This window comes from Rattus norvegicus, chromosome 17 (genome assembly GCF_036323735.1).
Source record: "Rattus norvegicus strain BN/NHsdMcwi chromosome 17, GRCr8, whole genome shotgun sequence".
Taxonomy (NCBI): Eukaryota; Metazoa; Chordata; class Mammalia; order Rodentia; family Muridae; genus Rattus; species Rattus norvegicus.
The window spans coordinates 47,209,149-47,226,786 of record NC_086035.1 but is presented as its reverse complement, the minus strand read 5'-3'; the positions used below and the strand labels follow the sequence as shown (position 1 = coordinate 47,226,786).

General features: G+C 47.0%; 1 protein-coding gene across 2 annotated transcripts; it reads right to left on the bottom strand.

Annotated features, from left to right (window-relative positions):
* Window positions 1–1,409: 1,409 nt before the first annotated feature.
* Window positions 1,410–16,716, bottom strand: Prss16 (serine protease 16). Of its 2 annotated transcripts, NM_001033710.1 has the most exons (12): window positions 16,614–16,706; window positions 16,373–16,539; window positions 15,571–15,670; window positions 15,312–15,441; window positions 14,094–14,217; window positions 13,839–13,916; window positions 13,685–13,732; window positions 12,993–13,283; window positions 12,050–12,191; window positions 10,028–10,207; window positions 9,809–9,954; window positions 9,128–9,692 (listed from the first exon to the last, which is right to left on the bottom strand). In NM_001033710.1, the coding sequence occupies exons 1-12, from the start codon at window positions 16,678–16,680 to the stop codon at window positions 9,627–9,629; spliced, it is 1,539 nt and encodes a 512-aa protein (NP_001028882.1). In that variant the 5' UTR covers window positions 16,681–16,706; the 3' UTR covers window positions 9,128–9,626. The 2 variants fall into 2 exon arrangements, with proteins under 2 accessions (XP_063132737.1, NP_001028882.1); XM_063276667.1 differs by lacking the exons at window positions 9,128–9,692; window positions 9,809–9,954; window positions 10,028–10,207; window positions 12,050–12,191 and adding an exon at window positions 1,410–5,723 and having other exon boundaries at window positions 16,614–16,716.
* Between the last annotated feature and the right edge of the window lie 922 nt (window positions 16,717–17,638).

Genomic DNA, 17,638 nt, shown 5'->3' with positions numbered 1-17,638 from the left:
CGAGCACAGATTGTGCCCTTTAAATAGGAAACTCAATCTTTCCTTGTAATTCACCTTCCAGATCCTTAGGACGGGACTAAGCAAAGATCAAGCAGGGGTGGTGTGGAGAAACTTAAAGTTAAATGACTTAACAATCAGGTTCTTCCTCCCAGTACAGCTTATTGGAGTTTGTGAATTAGGGCATGAATGCTAACCAATTACCCCTCAAAAACCACAAACCTTTTGATCACACACCTTTGCCTCATGCCCCAATTCCTGAACAGGAGAAAGAAAGGGTGTTGAAATCTCCTTAAGACTCAAGCAGCCAAATTGGAAAACGTTGTGTAATTCTGCATGCTAAAAACACTTAAAATGTGACCATCCTAAGCTTTTGTAAAACTATCCAGTTGGGGAGAGATGGCTCAGAGGTTAGGAACACTGACTGTTCTTCCAGAGGTTCCCAGCAACCACATGGCAGCTCACAACCATCTACAATGGGATCTGGTGTCCTCTTTGGGAAAGTCTGAAGGCAGCAACAGCATGCTCATATATGATATTTAAATCTTTAAAAAAAGACTATCCAAATGTATACTGAGAGCATTCTTGTTCTTCTTAGGTGTATAAGCCTCTAACTTCTCTGTCATTGTGTTGCTAAATGTAACTTTAAAAAAAATGTGTGGGTATTTGTTTTATCTCCATGAGTATCTGTGCACCACATGGAGAAATGGAAGACCACCCATTGATCTGCTAGCTTAGTTGGTGCTAACATTTCAAGTTCAGGGTGAGATCTTTCTTCAGGCTAATAGTTCTGTGCAATGTACCATTTATTCCAGATTTGTTGTTCATATCTTCCTTGGCCCACTCAACCCAACTGTGTTTTAGAGTCCTTGAAGTTCATTTTTTAACTTCCAGGCAATGTTATAATGTCTCTAGTAACAAGAGCTGAGAACAGACAGCTATGTGGGACAGAGCATCCCGAAGCAGAACATTTCCTGCTAAATGAAAAACTGGGAGAAGGAGATTAGAAAAGCTAACTAATCTTAAATCTTCTTTCCGAGTCAGTACTGGAATCAACTTCCTTTCTCAAGTTGTGCAGATCTACAGGGTAAAGAAAAGACATTTCTATTTGCACCTTTGTCCTGTGGATTTCCCTGAGGAGCTGAAGGCTGGCTGAGATTAGATACTGTGGACAAACTAGCACTATGGATTTCCAGCACATACTTTTTTTTTCCTTGACAGGAGACAGAGCTTGATTTTTGTGATTAGTAGACATTCTCAGTGCTTTTGTATCTGACTGAAAAGACTAATGCCATGCGTTCTTCCTGGTCCTTTTTGTTATCTCTGCCAGTCTTATATATTTAATGTAAATAAAGCATTTACAATCCTTCATCTAACCCAGAGGCCAGCCTTCAACAAAAACCCCTTTAGTGTGCATTTAATGTATTTATTTCAATTGCATATCTGAGAGTAAAACAAAAAGACAAAAGTAAAATAATACCAAAATGTTTCTGTTCTGATAAAATGAAATACATGTTGCTCTTGAAAGAGCGAACCCCAAAATGGGGAGCCGCATCTCTCGCCCCGATCGCGGGGTGGGGTGCCCCCAGGAAGCACGAGTAGCCATTCTTTTTTTTTTTTTTAATTTCTTTTTTTCGGAGCTGGGGACCGAACCCAGGGCCTTGCGCTTCCTAGGCAAGCGCTCTACCACTGAGCCAAATCCCCAACCCCTACGAGTAGCCATTCTTGATGTAACAGCAAGAGGTAGCTTTTATTAACGAGATCCCGGGTCTTAGCGAGATCCCGGGTCGACACGTATCTCACACAGGAGACAGAGGAATCGACCCCGAGCTTCCAAACTCGGGGGTTTTTATAGGGGAGGTAAGGGGCATTCTCGCGGTTACACATGATTGGTCAATTCAAATGGTGCACAGTTACTTTCGTCGCGAAATTACATCAGCAAGGAGTATATGTTATCTAGCAGCTCGGCAGGCAGGTAGGGTGGCTCATCTCACTCAGGGGGGTGAAGGAAGGGGAGGGGGTGGCTACGGATGGTCAGTGTCCTTGGGGCTGATAGCTGGTTTGGCAAGTCCTATCTCTGGCTCTCCCTCAGGCACGTCCGGCCCTGCACATCCGGACTCTGACAATGAGCAACCTTTATGAAACTCTAGTTCTGCACATTCGGGCTCTGACAATGAGTAATCTTTATGAAACTCTAATTCTACATTCCCCACTTCTTTTTTTTTGTTAATAGTTCTAATCTTAGAACTTCATGGAGAACTCAGCTTCATCTAGCATAACAGCTTGGTATTGTTGTCTTAACATGAGGATTCTAATCTGAACACTATTTAAGCCTATACACCAAGGTCATGACTAGCTTTTAGAACTTCTAAGCTTATACAGACTGTGATCCCTGAGGCACAGTCCCAAGAAGTGTTAAGAGTACTAACATATGCAATGTTACATCATTTGTAATGGAAATCAAGCCTATCCCACACCAATCTTGATAGAACCCAGGACAAACATGACTGAATTTCCCTCTAGGTCCCAGCTCTCAGCCCCAACAGCTAGTACGCGGCTGGTGAGGGCTGAGAATTGACAGCTGTCAGGTGGTCAGCAGCACCAGGTATGGTCCTTTCCAGTGAGGCTCGAGTGTCTGGGCTCAGTGTAGCTGCAGTCTCCTGGAACTCATGACTGATGAGATGTCTCAGGGGTCTCCGGAGCATAGGCTGCTGTCAGCTGTGAGCAGATTTCTTTCTGTATCATCTGTAGGTCTTTTAGCCTGGCACACAAATCATTATTACTATGGCACTATGACATGTTGGTTCAGTAACATCATCTAATACATTCGGGGATGGGGGGCTGAGGCCCCATATAAGATCTCAAAGCGGGTAAGGCTGAATCTGGAAGGGGTATTTCTTGCTCTGAAGAGAGCAAGAGGGAAGGAGAGTCACCCAGTCTGCGCAAGTCTCCATGGTTAATTTAATTTGGTCAGGGTCTCTTTTAAAATTTTATTTATTTACTCTACCTGTCCTGAACTTTGAGGTCTGTAGATACAATGTAATTTCCAATCGACCTCTAAATACTTGGCCACACCCTGGCTTACCTTGGCAATGAAAATAGGGCCTTTGTCTGACCAGATTACCTTGGGCATTCCAGACCTGGAGAAGATTTCTTCCAGTATCTTCTTGATGATTGCAGAGGCCGTCTCTCATTTGGTGAGAAAACCTTCTATCTATTCCTGAAAAAGTATCTACAAGCACTAGGAGATACTTGTGATTATATTTTTCTGGTTTTATCTCAGTGAAGTTCACTTCGACTTTTCACTAAACTCTCTAGGTCTCTTTGCCCTGTTTGCTTGCTAAGCATTCACTTATTGACATACCTTATACTTTCTACTGTCTCTCTGGCTAAAATCTTAAAGTCTGTTACATACACCTTAACTACTTGGACAAACTTCTTATCTCCTAAATGAGTCCATTTCTGTATTTGGCAAAGTGAGTCTTTTCTTTGTTCTCTGGGGAGTATAGCTTTCCCCTCAAGTGTGCCATTGTCCTTTATCTTTTAAGCAATTTGGGCCTTTTCTAAGTGAGGCCATCCCTTAGTCCAATCCTAGTTCTCAGTGGCTGTCTCTTGCAGGCCTGCAACCAGGATAGGCTCCTGCATAGCCATTTTTCGAGCCATTTGATCTGCTTCGTTATTGCCCCATGCCACTGAATCACTTCCCTCCTGATATCCTGAGCAATGAATAGTACTCACAGTTGTTGGCTTCACCAGGGCATCCAAGAGATGGTAAATGCATCTGCGGCACTGATGTACTGGGGGGTTGAGGTTCAGCCATCCCAGATGACATTGTGTTGTCCACCATGGCAGCACCCACTTATCTCTGACCTTCATGAAGAGAACTGTTCCCGTCTGTAGACAAGGTAGCCTCGGCCTTCAGCAGGGGTCAATCAACCAGTCGCAGAGGTCTTTCCTCTACCCATGGGCTTCTGCCAGTGCTTGACACTCGTGCTGTGGTGGCTCCAGGTCCGGATTGGGCAGCAAGGTGACCAGATTGTCCCCAACCGGTGGAGAATCTAGTCCATGGCAGCTGGACACTCTATTCAAAGGCAAAACATCAGCCACTCTATCACAGTTTAAGTCCTGGATTGGGTGATAATTGTTAGTGCCTGGCTGGCAGGAATGATATGTTCCAGGCAGAACAGGACTAAGTCACACATCTCCCAGCATCAGGTACTGGTGCACTGAGACAGGTCTTAAGCTCCACATACACAGTCTGTAGATATACATACACATGGCCTCACCCAGTCATTTTAGCCCACGCAAGCCATTTTGGAGAGCAATTTTCTCATGAGCAAGGGATGGGGCAGTCAGAGATGACCATGAACTAGTGGGTGGGTTACCCGGCCCACACCAAGGTCCACTGTTCTTTGGGCAGTCCATAAGTATTGTTCGTTGCCAGTAGCCCCTTGCACTCAAGGTCTTTGGATATTGGCCCACTGGGGGGCATAGGAGCACAGAGCATTGGGTCCCTGTATCCAACTTCCCTTCTATCTCTGCACATAGCCAGCACTCTAGGACCAAGAAGCTCTCCAGTGGCCCCTCTTGTTCTTTCTTGGGCAGTCCCTGACCCAGTGTCCTTTTTCTTCGTATTAGGCACACTGATCTTTAGCCAGGAATTCTCTTCTGTTGCCAGGTACTATCTTCCTAGGTTCCCTAACTACTGTGGCCAGTATATGTTCCTCTCTCGTCTTTTATCTCTCTTTAACTCTCTAATTTCCTCTTCTTTTTGTCTCTTTTCTTCCCTAGCTTCCTGTTCTTTTTACCTCTTTCTTTCTTTCTTTCTTTCTTTCTTTCTTTTTTTTCAGTCTCTCTGCATCTTCTTCTACAGCTATTAGGTGCTGTCCACTTTTCTGCACAGACCCTGAACCACGCATCAACTTATTTTCTCTGCAACTTACAATAACTCTCTCAGTGACTTAGCTTAACCCTTCAAATTTCTGTAACTTTCTCTTCATATCTTTTCCTTATCTTAGTCAGATTGGTGGGGCATTTTCCAGCCCCTCAGAGACCCACCCTTGGAGCCTGGCGGCAGACCTGGCACTCCCTACCTTCAGGCGTTCTTCCTGTAGCATTTCTAACACAGCCTGTCCCCTTTTTTTTTTTTTTTTTTTTTTTTTTATAGCCTGTTGACAGCATTTCTGATCTTTTAGGCAGCAACGCACTAAGTGCCATACCGGCTGAAACTCCGCCTTTAAGATTCCTTGTTCCCAAGCAAAATTTAAATCTTCCCCAACTCATCACCGCTGGCTGCAAGCACAAGCACAGATAAAACACTGTTTTACAATACCACAGAAAACAATCCAGACAAACAAGACCAAGACAAAGCATCCTATAACCAATTTCCACAGATGCCTGGTACCTTCAGTACCTGGCCCAAACTGCAGCTTAACCTTAGCTGCTTCTGGGATACCAAACACAGAAACAGAATACAGACAACAGACACTAACACATCTAAGCACACTTGTCCGTGCCTATACTCAAATAGGCAGCCGAACGCGACCTCCGAAGTCAAGTCACAGTCAGATCTTTTTGACTGTCCGTTGCCGGGTCCTCCCGACAAAATTCGGCTCGTGGAAAGTCTCTCACGTGTCCCAGAGCCAGGACCCGAAAAAGGCTGGCTCGCGGAACGTCTCTCACGCGTCCCAGAGCCTGCACGATTGGGGCGTCCCCCGGTGCGCTTTCTAAAAAGGAAAAAAGAAAGAAAAAGACTATTCGGAGTAGGAATCCTTCATCTACTCACAGGCGCCATTTCGGGGTGGGGAACCTTCTTCCACCCGTGCACAGGGCAGGAATCCTTCTTCTGCCCAGACAGTGCACTCTCAAGCTAGCTTTCCACGGGGTGGGGAACCTTCTTCCACCCGTGCACAGGGCAGGAAACCTTCTTCTGCCCAGACAGTGCACTAAGACTCTCGCGCACAGGGCAGGAATCTTTCTTCTGCCCAGACAGTGCACCAAGACACTAAACAGGTACCGAAAAACACAGACTATAGGACTTAATTCACACACACACACACACACACACACACACACACACACACGCACACACATTCAGCGGCCGCTTTCCAGCACTCACACTTACGTACCTCCAAGTGGCATTCGGGGTTCCGGGGGGGTCACGCTCCGATCCCGGACGAGCCCCCAAATGAAAGAGCGTACCCCTAAACAGGGAGCCGCGTCTCTCGCTCCGATCGCGGGGTGGGGTGCCCCCAGGAATCACGAGTAGCCATTCTTGATGTAACAGCAAGAGGTAGCTTTTATTAACGAGATCCCGGGTCTTAGCGGGATCCTGGGTCGACACGTATCTCACACAGGAGACAGAGGAATCGACCCCGAGCTTCCAAACTCGGGGGTTTATATAGGGGAGGTAAGGGGCATTCTCGAGGTTACACATGATTGGTCAATTCAAAAGGTGCACAGTTACTTTCGGCGCGAAATGACATCAGCAAGGAGTATGTGTTATCTAGCAGCTCGGCAGGCAGGTAGGGTGGCTCATCTCACTCAGGGGAGTGAAGGAAGGGGAGGGGGTGGCTACGGATGGTCAGTGTCCTTGGGGCTGATAGCTGGTTTGGCAAGTCCTATCTCTGGCTCTCCCTCAGGCACGTCCGGCCCTGCACATCCGGACTCTGACAATGAGCAACCTTTATGAAACTCTAGTTCTGCACATTCGGGCTCTGACAATGAGTAACCTTTATGAAACTCTAGTTCTACACTCTATCCATCCTCCTTCTTCATTGCCCTTTGACCCCTCCTTTCATTGATCTCCCTTCTTCTCCACAGTAGTCTTTGTTCAGTTGATGTGATTTCATTTAATTTTGGGGTTTACAAGTCTGGGAGAGTGACTCTAGGAGCAGGTTGGGGAAAGAGGGAGGCTATGGCTGAGATTTTTCGTTTTTAAAGCTTTTTTAAAACTTGCAAGAGTGAGATCCAGACATGTCCAAACTCATCTTGAGACTGGCAGGAGTAAGAATTCCTCCCTCCCTGATCTGGCCAGGGGCATGTAGCCTTACAACTCCTACCTCCACTGCTTTTTAGGTAGTCACCAGTCTGGTGGCCAAAGTACAGGTTTAACTTTCCCTCTTCTTTTAAGGAAATGTTTAGCAAGCACCTGGAATTCCTCTTCATGTAAATGAAGCATTCCCAGCACCACCTTAGCCCCAGTCAATGATGTACACTCATCCCAAAACCCTCCACCAACTCCCCAGGTATGCAGCAGTGCCTGAATACCCTGAAGGCAGGAGCAGAACTGGTCAGGAGCATAAGCTCACACATGCAGGGGTCAAACTGAAAGGAACTTTGCAGAAGGCACATGCAGCACAGTAGGAGCATTCAGATTCTGCAGGAAGAGCATGATTTTGGGGGCGGGGTGGGGGAACAGCCTAATTCTCATTCTCTCTCTCTCTCTCTCTCTCTCAAACATTTATTTATTATGTATACATCATACAGCTTTCTGCCTGCATGTATTCCTGCAGGCCAGAAGAGGGCACCAGATATGGTTATGAACCACTATGTGGTTGCTGGGAATTGAACTCAGGACCTCTGGAAGAGCAAACAGTGCTCTTAACCTCTGAGTCATCTCTCCAGCCCCATCCTGATTCTCTTAACAGATGATAAGTACATACCATACTAAATGTCTACAGTTCGACCTGGTGAGGAACTGTGGTTAGAGACTAATAAAAAAATCCAGAGTGGTTCCTGTAAGCAGAACTAAGGTTAGTCTTAAATGGTAAAACTTGTTCTCTGGGTTTGAGCTTCCTCACAGAGAGAAGTTATTGTGAATTGTTGTCTATATGCAGGTGAAGGCAGGCACAATATAAGGCAAGGCCTGTGATTGGGCTTTGAAAAAGTAAGGTGGGCAAAGAGTTTTGGAGAGAGAAGAGAGGAGAAAGAAGAACCAATGGAGGAGGAGGAGAACAACAACCCAGATCTGTGTGGCCTTAAAGGGCCACATGTAGTTATGAATATTTCATAAGGGATGGATTTTTATAGGGCAATTTGTCTATCTAGGTGGGCAGTTTATATTAATATTAATTGGTTTAGCATTTATTGTATGGATGCTTTGTAGGGTGAGGATTTACTGATAAAAATCTAATTCATAAATTACAAGCTTATTGAATTTTGATTTTGCTGGGTTACTGGGAGTTGTGACTATAACCACAGGGGGCGGATACTGAGACTGTAAACAGAGTTCATAGCAGAGAGTTGCAAGAAGGTGGCTGCTGCTGGGTCAGAGAGTAACCAGCGACAAGGTGGGGCTAGCCACGGCAGCGATTGCTACAGGGCCCAGAGAGTAGCCGGCTACAGTTTGGGATAGAAATTGGAAACTTAGTGAGTTGGTTGAGACACTGTTGATTAAGATGAAAATACCCCACAGATGCCATGTGGCGAACCGGAGCCGGCAATAGAGTGGGATGGTGAATTCTTTTTTTTTAAATACTTACCACAACAGGTTACACCTTTTCTGTCTAGCCTTCCCTCATTCCCAACCTGCTCCTTAGAGGCTGCCACTCTTCTGGACTCCGTCCTTTTAGCAGCAGCTAAAAGTAGAAGCTAAAAGATAGAGGTGAGCTGTGCTACAGCCTAAGAGGCTAGCTTTGGGACCAAACCCCAAACTGAGACTTAGAAAACCAGGGTGACTAGCCGGAACTCAAGATTTTTCAGGCAAGAAGCTAGAGTACTGGAGAGTGGTGACATTTGCTTGTATGGGGAGGGAGGAAGTAAAGAAAGTACTAAAGGAAGATCAAAAGAGAAAAGGAAGGTTTGTGTAGCCATTTCCTCCAGACTGAAACACACAGAAAGCAGAGACAGACTTGGTTCTCTTTCCTAGGACTGCGACCAAATAAGTGACAAGAATCACTGAAGGAAGGAAGGAAGGAAGGGAGGAAGGAAGGAAGGAAGGAAGGAACGAAGGAAGGAAGGGCGGGCTTGCTTTGGCTCCTGGTATGGGATATAGTCCATCCATCATAGCAGCAAAGGTGTGCTTGCAGGGGCCTGAGGCAGCTGCTCACATCCTGCCCACGGTCATGAAGCAGAGAGAAATGAATGCTGGTGCTCAGTTTCCCTTGTTAGTCAACTGGGAGTTGAGGAATAGGTGTTAACACCATTTCAGGTAACTTTACTAGAAATGTGCCCAAAGACAGTTCAGAGTTATGCTTCCAATGTGATTCTCAATTCAGGTAGGCTGACGATGAAGATGAACTACCACAGACTAAGACTCAGGAGAGACAAAGACAGGATGTGGAGAGTTGTATGCAGTAGATGCCCAGTCGAGAATCAAGAGGTAGAATTTAAGCTAGATTCTTATCTGGGGGAGGAAGGTTCCAGCATGGAGAGCCACATTTCCCTGACATTTCTCATATATGTACATATCACTACCTACAAAGGATAGTAATCATTTGTCTACATTTATATTGATCTGTGACAGAGAACTTCTAGTTGGCAATGAGGATGAATTGAGAACAGGCAGGCAGAACAGGAACTGAGTCCCAAGTCTAGGAACTTCCTCCTTCCAACCAGCTGCTTTCTCTTCTACAGTGAAGAAAAATGCCAGGATGCAGTTCGGGTGACAGCACTGGCAAAGAGCTGGGTCAGATCTCATCAGTCCTGGCTCTTCTTATATCTTTGAGCCAGACCTGTAATTGCTGGAAGATTTTCTGTGAAGAAGAGATGGGAAGCATTCTGGCGGTCAGAACTCAGCACCAGTAAAAGACAAGTTATACAAATGAGTATGTAAATGAGAATATTACACACTCAGAGTCTTTTCTCTTACCTGACGCCCTAGGCGGAGGCTAGGAGAGTCTGAAGGCCTCATAGGTGCCATATCAAGGCAGTGGGAGGCACTAGGAATTAGAAGGGCTGGCTCAGAGGGTCCTAAGTCCTGTGTTACACTCAGTACATGCCAGGGATCTGTGTCCCCTGGAAAGAAAGGGGAAAATGGTATTGGGCTGGGACTACAATATTGCGGAGTTAGCTCCGGTGGCACACTCACCGTTAACAAACATTACTTGGGTGGCTCCAGGACTTTGGCCACCATAATAGGAGTTTGTCTGGGCCACAGCCTGGGCAACAGATGAAGGTGAGAGGCCAAACACTTGTTCACACAGATCTAGCTGGAAGGGCAGTGCTGGGAGCTGGGAAAAAGGACACTGAAGGCCCTCACAGGTGACATCTGTGGAAAGAAAGTACCTTAAAATGTGAAGAATACATACAGTCAGCCTCCTGCTCATCTCCAATAATAATTTAGAGAACACCCACAGTAGTGACCTCATAGTAGTGAGTTCACAGTTTTGCCAAACAGACCCACACATCCCAGATCATTACATTCCCAAATAACAGGGCTGTGATAGAAAAGGGCAGGAGGTGGGGCTCCTAGAGAGAACACAATGTGCTCAGGGAGGGCATCCTGCAAGAATAAGGACTTGAGTTAGAATGGGTGAGCCAAACAAAAAGAAGTAACCACAGGGAAAAGAGAAAAAGTGAACGTGCAAAGGATTAGAGGGAAGGGAGGATCTGAAATGACTGCTTCTCAAGTTGGATCATGTCTGTCTTGCTTAAAATCCATATCTCACAGTGTTCTGGGTAAATTGTACTTCCTTGGCCTCACATGAATTCCTTTCTTCATATTTGCTGACCACCTACTCAGACATATATTGGGCAATACTGGGCAGAAAGAGGCAACCAAAATAGTTCCATGTTGTGCTGTTACAGCATTTAGAAGGAGAGATGGAATGCTAGCAAATTAGATTGCACTAAAGAACACAGAATAACAGAAGTGGGACATGGTTTGGTTTTTCGGTCTACAGAGATGATGGAAGATATTGGGGAAGGGTATCTTGAGGTGAGACAGGAAGTTGAGCAAACTTTATAAAATAGGGGAATGGATCATCCTAGTACATTGAACAGGATGTGCCAAATTCCTAAGCCATAGGGGGCTGGTGTATTGGACAGCCCAAACTATGCAAAGCTGTGTAATAACAGCAGTAAGAAAAGTACTGTTACTGTTCTTAGTTTATTGATGTGGAAACTGTCCAATAACAGCTAAGCACTTGCCCAAGTTTGTCCAAGAGCACACAGATAGGAAATGGAATTTGGACATTTTACTTCATGCCACTACCCTCACTTGTCAAAAGTATAGAAAGAATGTAGCTTTCAACTCTGAGCTGGGTGTGATAGCACATGCCTGTCATGTCAGCACTCGGAGGCTGAAGCAGGAGGATTGCTGTGAATTTAAGCAATCCCCAGAAAGAGAACAGAGGCTTAACTCTGGGGTGGGATGAGCAGATTTGACAAATGATACAGGATATCTATATTCAGATACACAAAACCCCCACTACTCTTGTACATGTGATGTATGAGTTTTAACAATTTCTTTTTCTTTCTTTTTTTTTTTTTTCAGAGCTGGGGACCGAACCCGGGGCCTTGCGCTTGCTAGGCAAGCGCTCTACCACTGAGCTAAATCCCCAACCCCGAGGTATGAGTTTTTATCTGCATTATTTTTGTTTCTTTTCTGTAGTTCAGATTTTAACTAGTAGTCATCCTATATTTTTTTGTCTGGCAACTTCAACACTGGGTCACTGAAATGTAATTCCATATTTAGGAAGATTTCTCTGGCTCTGGTGTAGAAGTCAGACTGCACAGGTAAAGTGCAAGCTTTAAGACCAGACCTGGAATCTGGCAGTAGTGTGTGGCCTCTCTGTGAGGACCACAGAGTAAGAAGTAAAGAACGGGAAGACTGAAAACTTGTCCAGGGTGCAGAGTGGGTAAGATTTGGTACTTGACAGGACATCCAGACAATGGGAAAGAGGTACCAGGATAAGGTTACTAGCCCAGTGACTGAGAAAGGCTGGAGACATTCTGGTACAGAATACAGGAAGCACAAAGGAGGGTCCATTTTCTGTTGAGGTCTGAGTATGAGTGGCATACCAGTGGCTGTTTACTCTCTCTGGTCAGATACTTTTGGGGTTACATGAGTTCAGACTATCTGTAAGATGCTTTGGTTTGGGTCACTTACAGAAGCCAAACTCAGTGCATGTCTGATACAACCACTGCCGGTCCCCCACGCCAGACACTTGCGGTTCGGTGTTTCTCAGCTGTGCCACTGTCTCTGCTCTGGAAGAGCTTAAACACTTCTGTCCCATGCTGCGCAAGACTCTCTAGAGGAGAGTACACACATGCATGTATAGTTGCATCCATATATAGCTGCATTGCCCCTCCTCTCCTAGCAAGCTAGGGTCACACGCCTATAGTGTAGGTCAAGCATGAGGAGAAGGATAAGTTCCTAAGGTTTTTCTTGGTGTCGACATCCACCAGAGGAGGTCCTTGTAACCTATGTCCAAGGTTTTATCATCTGTGAGGTAACTGTTCTACCTGTTCACTCTTTTGTAAGTGGGATAATAATAGTGCCTCTAGCCTGAGAAATTAATGAAATAAATTTTGTGACGTATTCTTAAAGAACCTGGTCCAGAATTAGAGCAGGAAAAGTGATGGTGGAGTTGTAACTGTAGAACGGGACGTGGGGGTACTTCTTAAACTCTGATCTCAGAGCTCCCTCACCCTTCAGTCGTAAATACTGTTAGGTACTTGCTGTTGCCAGACATTGCTGCTGACCACAAGACCACAAAACAAGATAGAAGATACAGTAGTTATGGTCTCTACATTTGTATACTGTGTGTTTAGTACCTGATTACTTAAGAAGGTAATTTTACGGGGGTTGGGGATTTAGCTCAGTGGTAGAGGGCAAGGCCCTGGGTTCGGTCCCCAGCTCCGAAAAAAAGAAAAAGAAAAAAAAGAAAGAAGGTGATTTTACTATCAGCCGGGTGAGACAGGCAAGCCTTATCATACAGATAAGGAATCTAAGGAGAAGAGGAGGATTTCTGTTGTCTAAGTTCAGTGAACGTGGACGCGCAGCCTTGGTCCGTTAGCCTCTGGCTTAAACGCGCGTCCAGGTGGCTTACCTGTACAGCCCGGCGAAGCCCCAGGTAAGGCGTGGAGTGGTTGCGGTTTCCCCAGGTCCGGAGCAGGAGTCCGCAGAGCTGGCGCACGCTTAGCGGCGATCCCGCCTGCCCGTCGTACTGCACCGTGCCTCCCACCAGTGCCTGCAACGCTCCCAGCAGCTCCGCTTGGTCTTCAATAAGGTCCAGGGACCCGCAGGCGCCCAGTTCCTCCCTCAGCACAGCCTGAGACGCCAGACCTGCGCGCAGCAGCCGCTCTACCTCCGCAAAGGCTGTGGAGGCCGCCGCCAGGCACTTCGGAAACCGAGAAGCAAGGTTCGCGGGAAAGGGGCGTATTTTCCTTCTTTGGAACATTCTCTTGGGAGGTGCCCAACCTCGCTCCCCGTCCTTTCTAAATTTTCTCGCACTTTCCTAGAGTTCACTAGAGGCCCGGCCCTCTCCTGGCTTCCCCCTAGCCCAGTCCTCACCTCTGTTTTGTATACCGCCGCCCCCCCCCCCCAAGCCCCTACAGACAGGACGCCTCCCCTCTAGTTGCTTCGCCCAGTTTTCAGTTCCAGCAGTTTGCAAAACCAGCCTGCGTCCCTGGGTTAAGTTCTTCCTCAACCTGGCTGTCCTATGGCTGGTCCCATTCTGGCCCGGTTTTCCCTGGCTCTTTGAGCTTCCTCGCCTTCCTCCACACTATAGAACCCGCCTACCTCCAATGATCCGCCTATGGTGACTTGCGTCAGGCTTCTGGCCACCACCTGCGGCACGCGGAAAGGACGTCGGGGAAGTGCAAGTTTGGGCGTCACCACCCCCTTCTCCCCTCTTCTCCCCCCCCCCCAACCCCTGCTGCCACTGAGCTCTTACCTGGTTATAGGCGGAGAAGTCCACTACTGCGTTCAATGGTGCGGAGGAGGCGACGGCGGCAAAGACTAGGTGGGGGAACTACGAAAGGAGGGGCGTCAGCCAAATACTAGAAGGGGTGCCTACGCCCGGTGTCCCTCTCTGGCCTGAGTGACACGCGTGGACAGGGAGGAGCGTGGGAGTACGCTCGGGCTACGCCTGGTAGGGACCCTGCAGGCCGACTTCTTCATCCCCGCCCACTCGAGGAGTTCTGAGGACCTTCAACCGGGTCCAGGTCGCCAGCGAGCCAGCATAGGAGCCTCCGAAGCAGATCCAAGGGCTGGAGGAAGACACATTGAGGAGGCCGGAGAGCGCCTGACGAGCAGAGGCCACGTCAGCCAACCTGCAAAGGAGTAAAAGTTGAACCCTGCACTCCTGGGGGCCACTGTGTAGACAATACTAAAACTTAAGCTGGGCCCAAGGTTCTTTCCTGTAACTCTCTCTGACTAGGCCAAGGGAGAAGGCCCACCCATTTTAGGTGAGAATGGAAAAGTTTCCTAGCGGGTTAGATTAAAAACTTAGACAAAAAATTGGGAGAAGCCAGAGGCAGTCAAGGAGTGCGCCCCAAAAGAAGAAGGGTTCTAGGCATGATGGGCTAAGGAACTGGGGACTAGGAGAAACTTGAAGAGAAAGGAGAAAGATACTGGGATAAAACATCCTTTCTCTCCCTCAGCTTTTCTGAGGTGGTTCTCCATCAGTGCCAGGTAGCTGTCTTTCGAAGCCAATTTAGCTTACTGAGAAAACTGAGATGGAGAAACACAAAGAGATGGAAACAAAACAGGAAGAGTCAGGGAGACCAATAGAGGGAGAGAAGTGCCTAGGTGTAAAGGAAGAGATAAGGCTCCTTGAGAACATTAAAGCATGTGAGAAGTTGGGGAAAGATGGCGGGGATGAGCAACATAAGTGAGCTGCACATAAGGAGAGAGGCATTCAAGTACTTGGGAGAAGGCCACACCTTGAAGAGGGAAGAATGCCAAAGCTTGAGAAGATATCAGTCAAGGTAGCAAGAATTGGAGTAGCTGAGCCACACTAAGTGCGATTAACTGGGAACCCTGTGTCTCCTATAAAGACTTTCTTCTGAGCAGCGGTAGATGTAAGGAGTGAGCTTGGAGAGTCCCGATCCAATTTATGCTGAGACAGGGTTCCTGTTTTCTACATGGAAATCAAGGGCAGTCCCAGAAGATGTGGCAATAGTGTTGCTAAGAAATTCTGGTGGCTTGGAACAGTAGTTCACGGTGAAAGCTTTAGCATTCATTGGACAGAAAGACAAGAATGGAGGGGGAGAGAAAGATAGGGAGAAATGGAGTTAGAGATGACAGGAGAAAGATTAAGAGAAGAAAAGGGGAACCCAGAGGCTCAGAGGATAGTGGGCAGTAGCAGAGACTATGGAGACTAACAGAGCATTCTTGTCCAAACACTTTCCATATCCCCACTCACGCATGGCGGCTGGACAAGTAGTGGAGCAGGGCCACATCCAGGCCCCCAGCAGGCATACTCAGACCATAGAATCTGTGTTCCAGGCTTATCACCAGGGCCCCCCAGGCAGGGGCCAGTGCAGCAGGATGCCCTGTGAAGAGCACATGGTAGAGAGGTGGATGTGAGTTGAGTATGAGCTGTGGAGCTTCTTAGGTCTCACATATTGTTATCTGCTGTTCCCTTCCTGGTCAACACCAGCTCACCAAACCTTGCTTCTTACCTGTCATTACTGAGCCAGGTCCAAGGCTGCCCTCACCTCCTATGTGCAGAAATACTGGTGCATCTTGGCCAGTTCTGTGTTGATCATTCACCCAGTACCGCTAGGTGTGGAGATGAAGGAAAAGAGATGGCAGTGAACATCCTGACTCCCTTCCCCTCACTCCAGCCTTTTCTCCAAGATTTTCCTCATCTACTCAGTGGTGTCTTCGCTGGACTTGTCTAGAGCACATGGCTATGAAGGTAGATATTTGGGGTCCTGGGGTGCACTGCTCAGCTTGCTGTGCTTCTGCAATGTGATCTATAAAGTAATTTTTCCTTAAAACATGGTACATGTTTTTGTTTATGTTTTTATTCTTAAATCCTCAGGGTCAGAGGGAACTGGCTGGTGCATGGTAGGCCTCTGCTATTTTGTGAAGTAGTAATTATAGAGTAGTGACTGACTTGATTTAGGAGTAGTGTAGTGACCTTGGGAGGGCAATGAAGAGGTGTAAATTTGTTTATTCCTTCTTGAGATTTTTGAACACCTGTTGCCACTGCTGATTTGGAGTTCATGCTACATGTTAAAAACCTACCACTTCCCCCTCCCCCCCGCCCCAGAGACAGTTTTTTGTCACCCACACTGGCCTCAAACTCACTACGAAGCCCAGGATGACCTTGGCCCCCAATTCTCCTGTCTTCCCTCCTCAGGTTCTGGGATTACAGGTGTGCAGGGCAAGGTAGAAAGCAAGGAACTGGGTTTGGGGCTGGGGTAAGTTGACTGACAAGAGAGTACAGGGGATATTGACCTCCTCTACTAGCCTCACCTGTAGGAAGATTCGTCTGTCAGTTGCATTGAAGGGATCCAGTGGCTGTTCTAACCACCCTTGTTTGGGGATAGCTCCAGGACCGTGGCCTAGGACAGAGCCTGGGTGTGTGTTAGAGCTCTCCTGAAAGTTCTGAATGTGTTCTCTCAGGCGCCGGAGAAGCAAAGCTGTGAAACAGGAAGTCATGGGTGTTAGGCTGGGGTCTGTAGGTTTCTCTACTTGACCCTCAACCCCATCTTACCTGGAGCTGACAGTCCCCAGAGGGAAACCAGAAGCAAGAAGCCCAACCATGGAGCCTTGACTGCCATTCTCCCACTATTCTGTCTTAGGAAGGGTTCCAGGCACTCTGCTCTTTTCCATCTCTGAAAACCTATATAACATGTCCCTGGACTGGGCTTTCTCTTTCATGAGATGCTCCTGTTTCATGGGACGCCTCTCCTGGCAGGTTAAGCGTCAGTAGTAACTGCTAAAGCAAAACCAGACGCCAGCATCTCTGGATGATCCAGCAATACCGGCTGCCCCTGGCTCCCCTCACTCTGCCCCTCTATCTCCTTCTCTACTGGTGCTTCCTTCCTCCTTGCCGCAGTCAGTCTTTTCCCTGCTGATTTCCCATTCCCCATTTATGCTTTACCTTCTTCCAGGTTCTTCCCTTTAACTTCAGTGCCTCTTCTTGCACCCCCAGTTTCCCCTTACTCAATCTTAGACCATCCTCTCTGCCTCTTAGCACATCCTTGGTTATCCTAAGAATCAATATCCCTTTTGTTCTTTGGTCCCAAATTTTTACCTTAACTGTTTTCAGGTTTCCCATACATATCAAATTCACCACTCTCTCTGACCTACAATCCTACCACTCTTTCCTTAAAATTTTATACAGTGTATGAACATGGTGGGCCTATGCTGGCTCAGAATTCTTATCCCTGATTGTCCTCTCCATGAGTTGCTATTTCTTCATAAATCCATGGAGTTTTCCCCCTTAATCTTTAGTGTTTAGAAAGATCTAAGGTGGTTATCTTTTTTTTTCTCAAGGGCACAATGACCTGGGATGTGGTTTGGTTGGTAGAATGTTTGCCTAGGGTGTATGGCTCCCTAGGTTTAATCTCCAGCACCAAATTAGCCAGATGTGCTGCTGCAAGCCCAGGACACCTGTAATCACATCACTCAGGAGGTGGAGGTGAGGAACAGAAGTTCAGTCATCTTCAGCTACACATAGCAAGTTGGAGGGCAGCATGAGACACAGAAGAAAAAAATAATTGTCAAAGATAATTA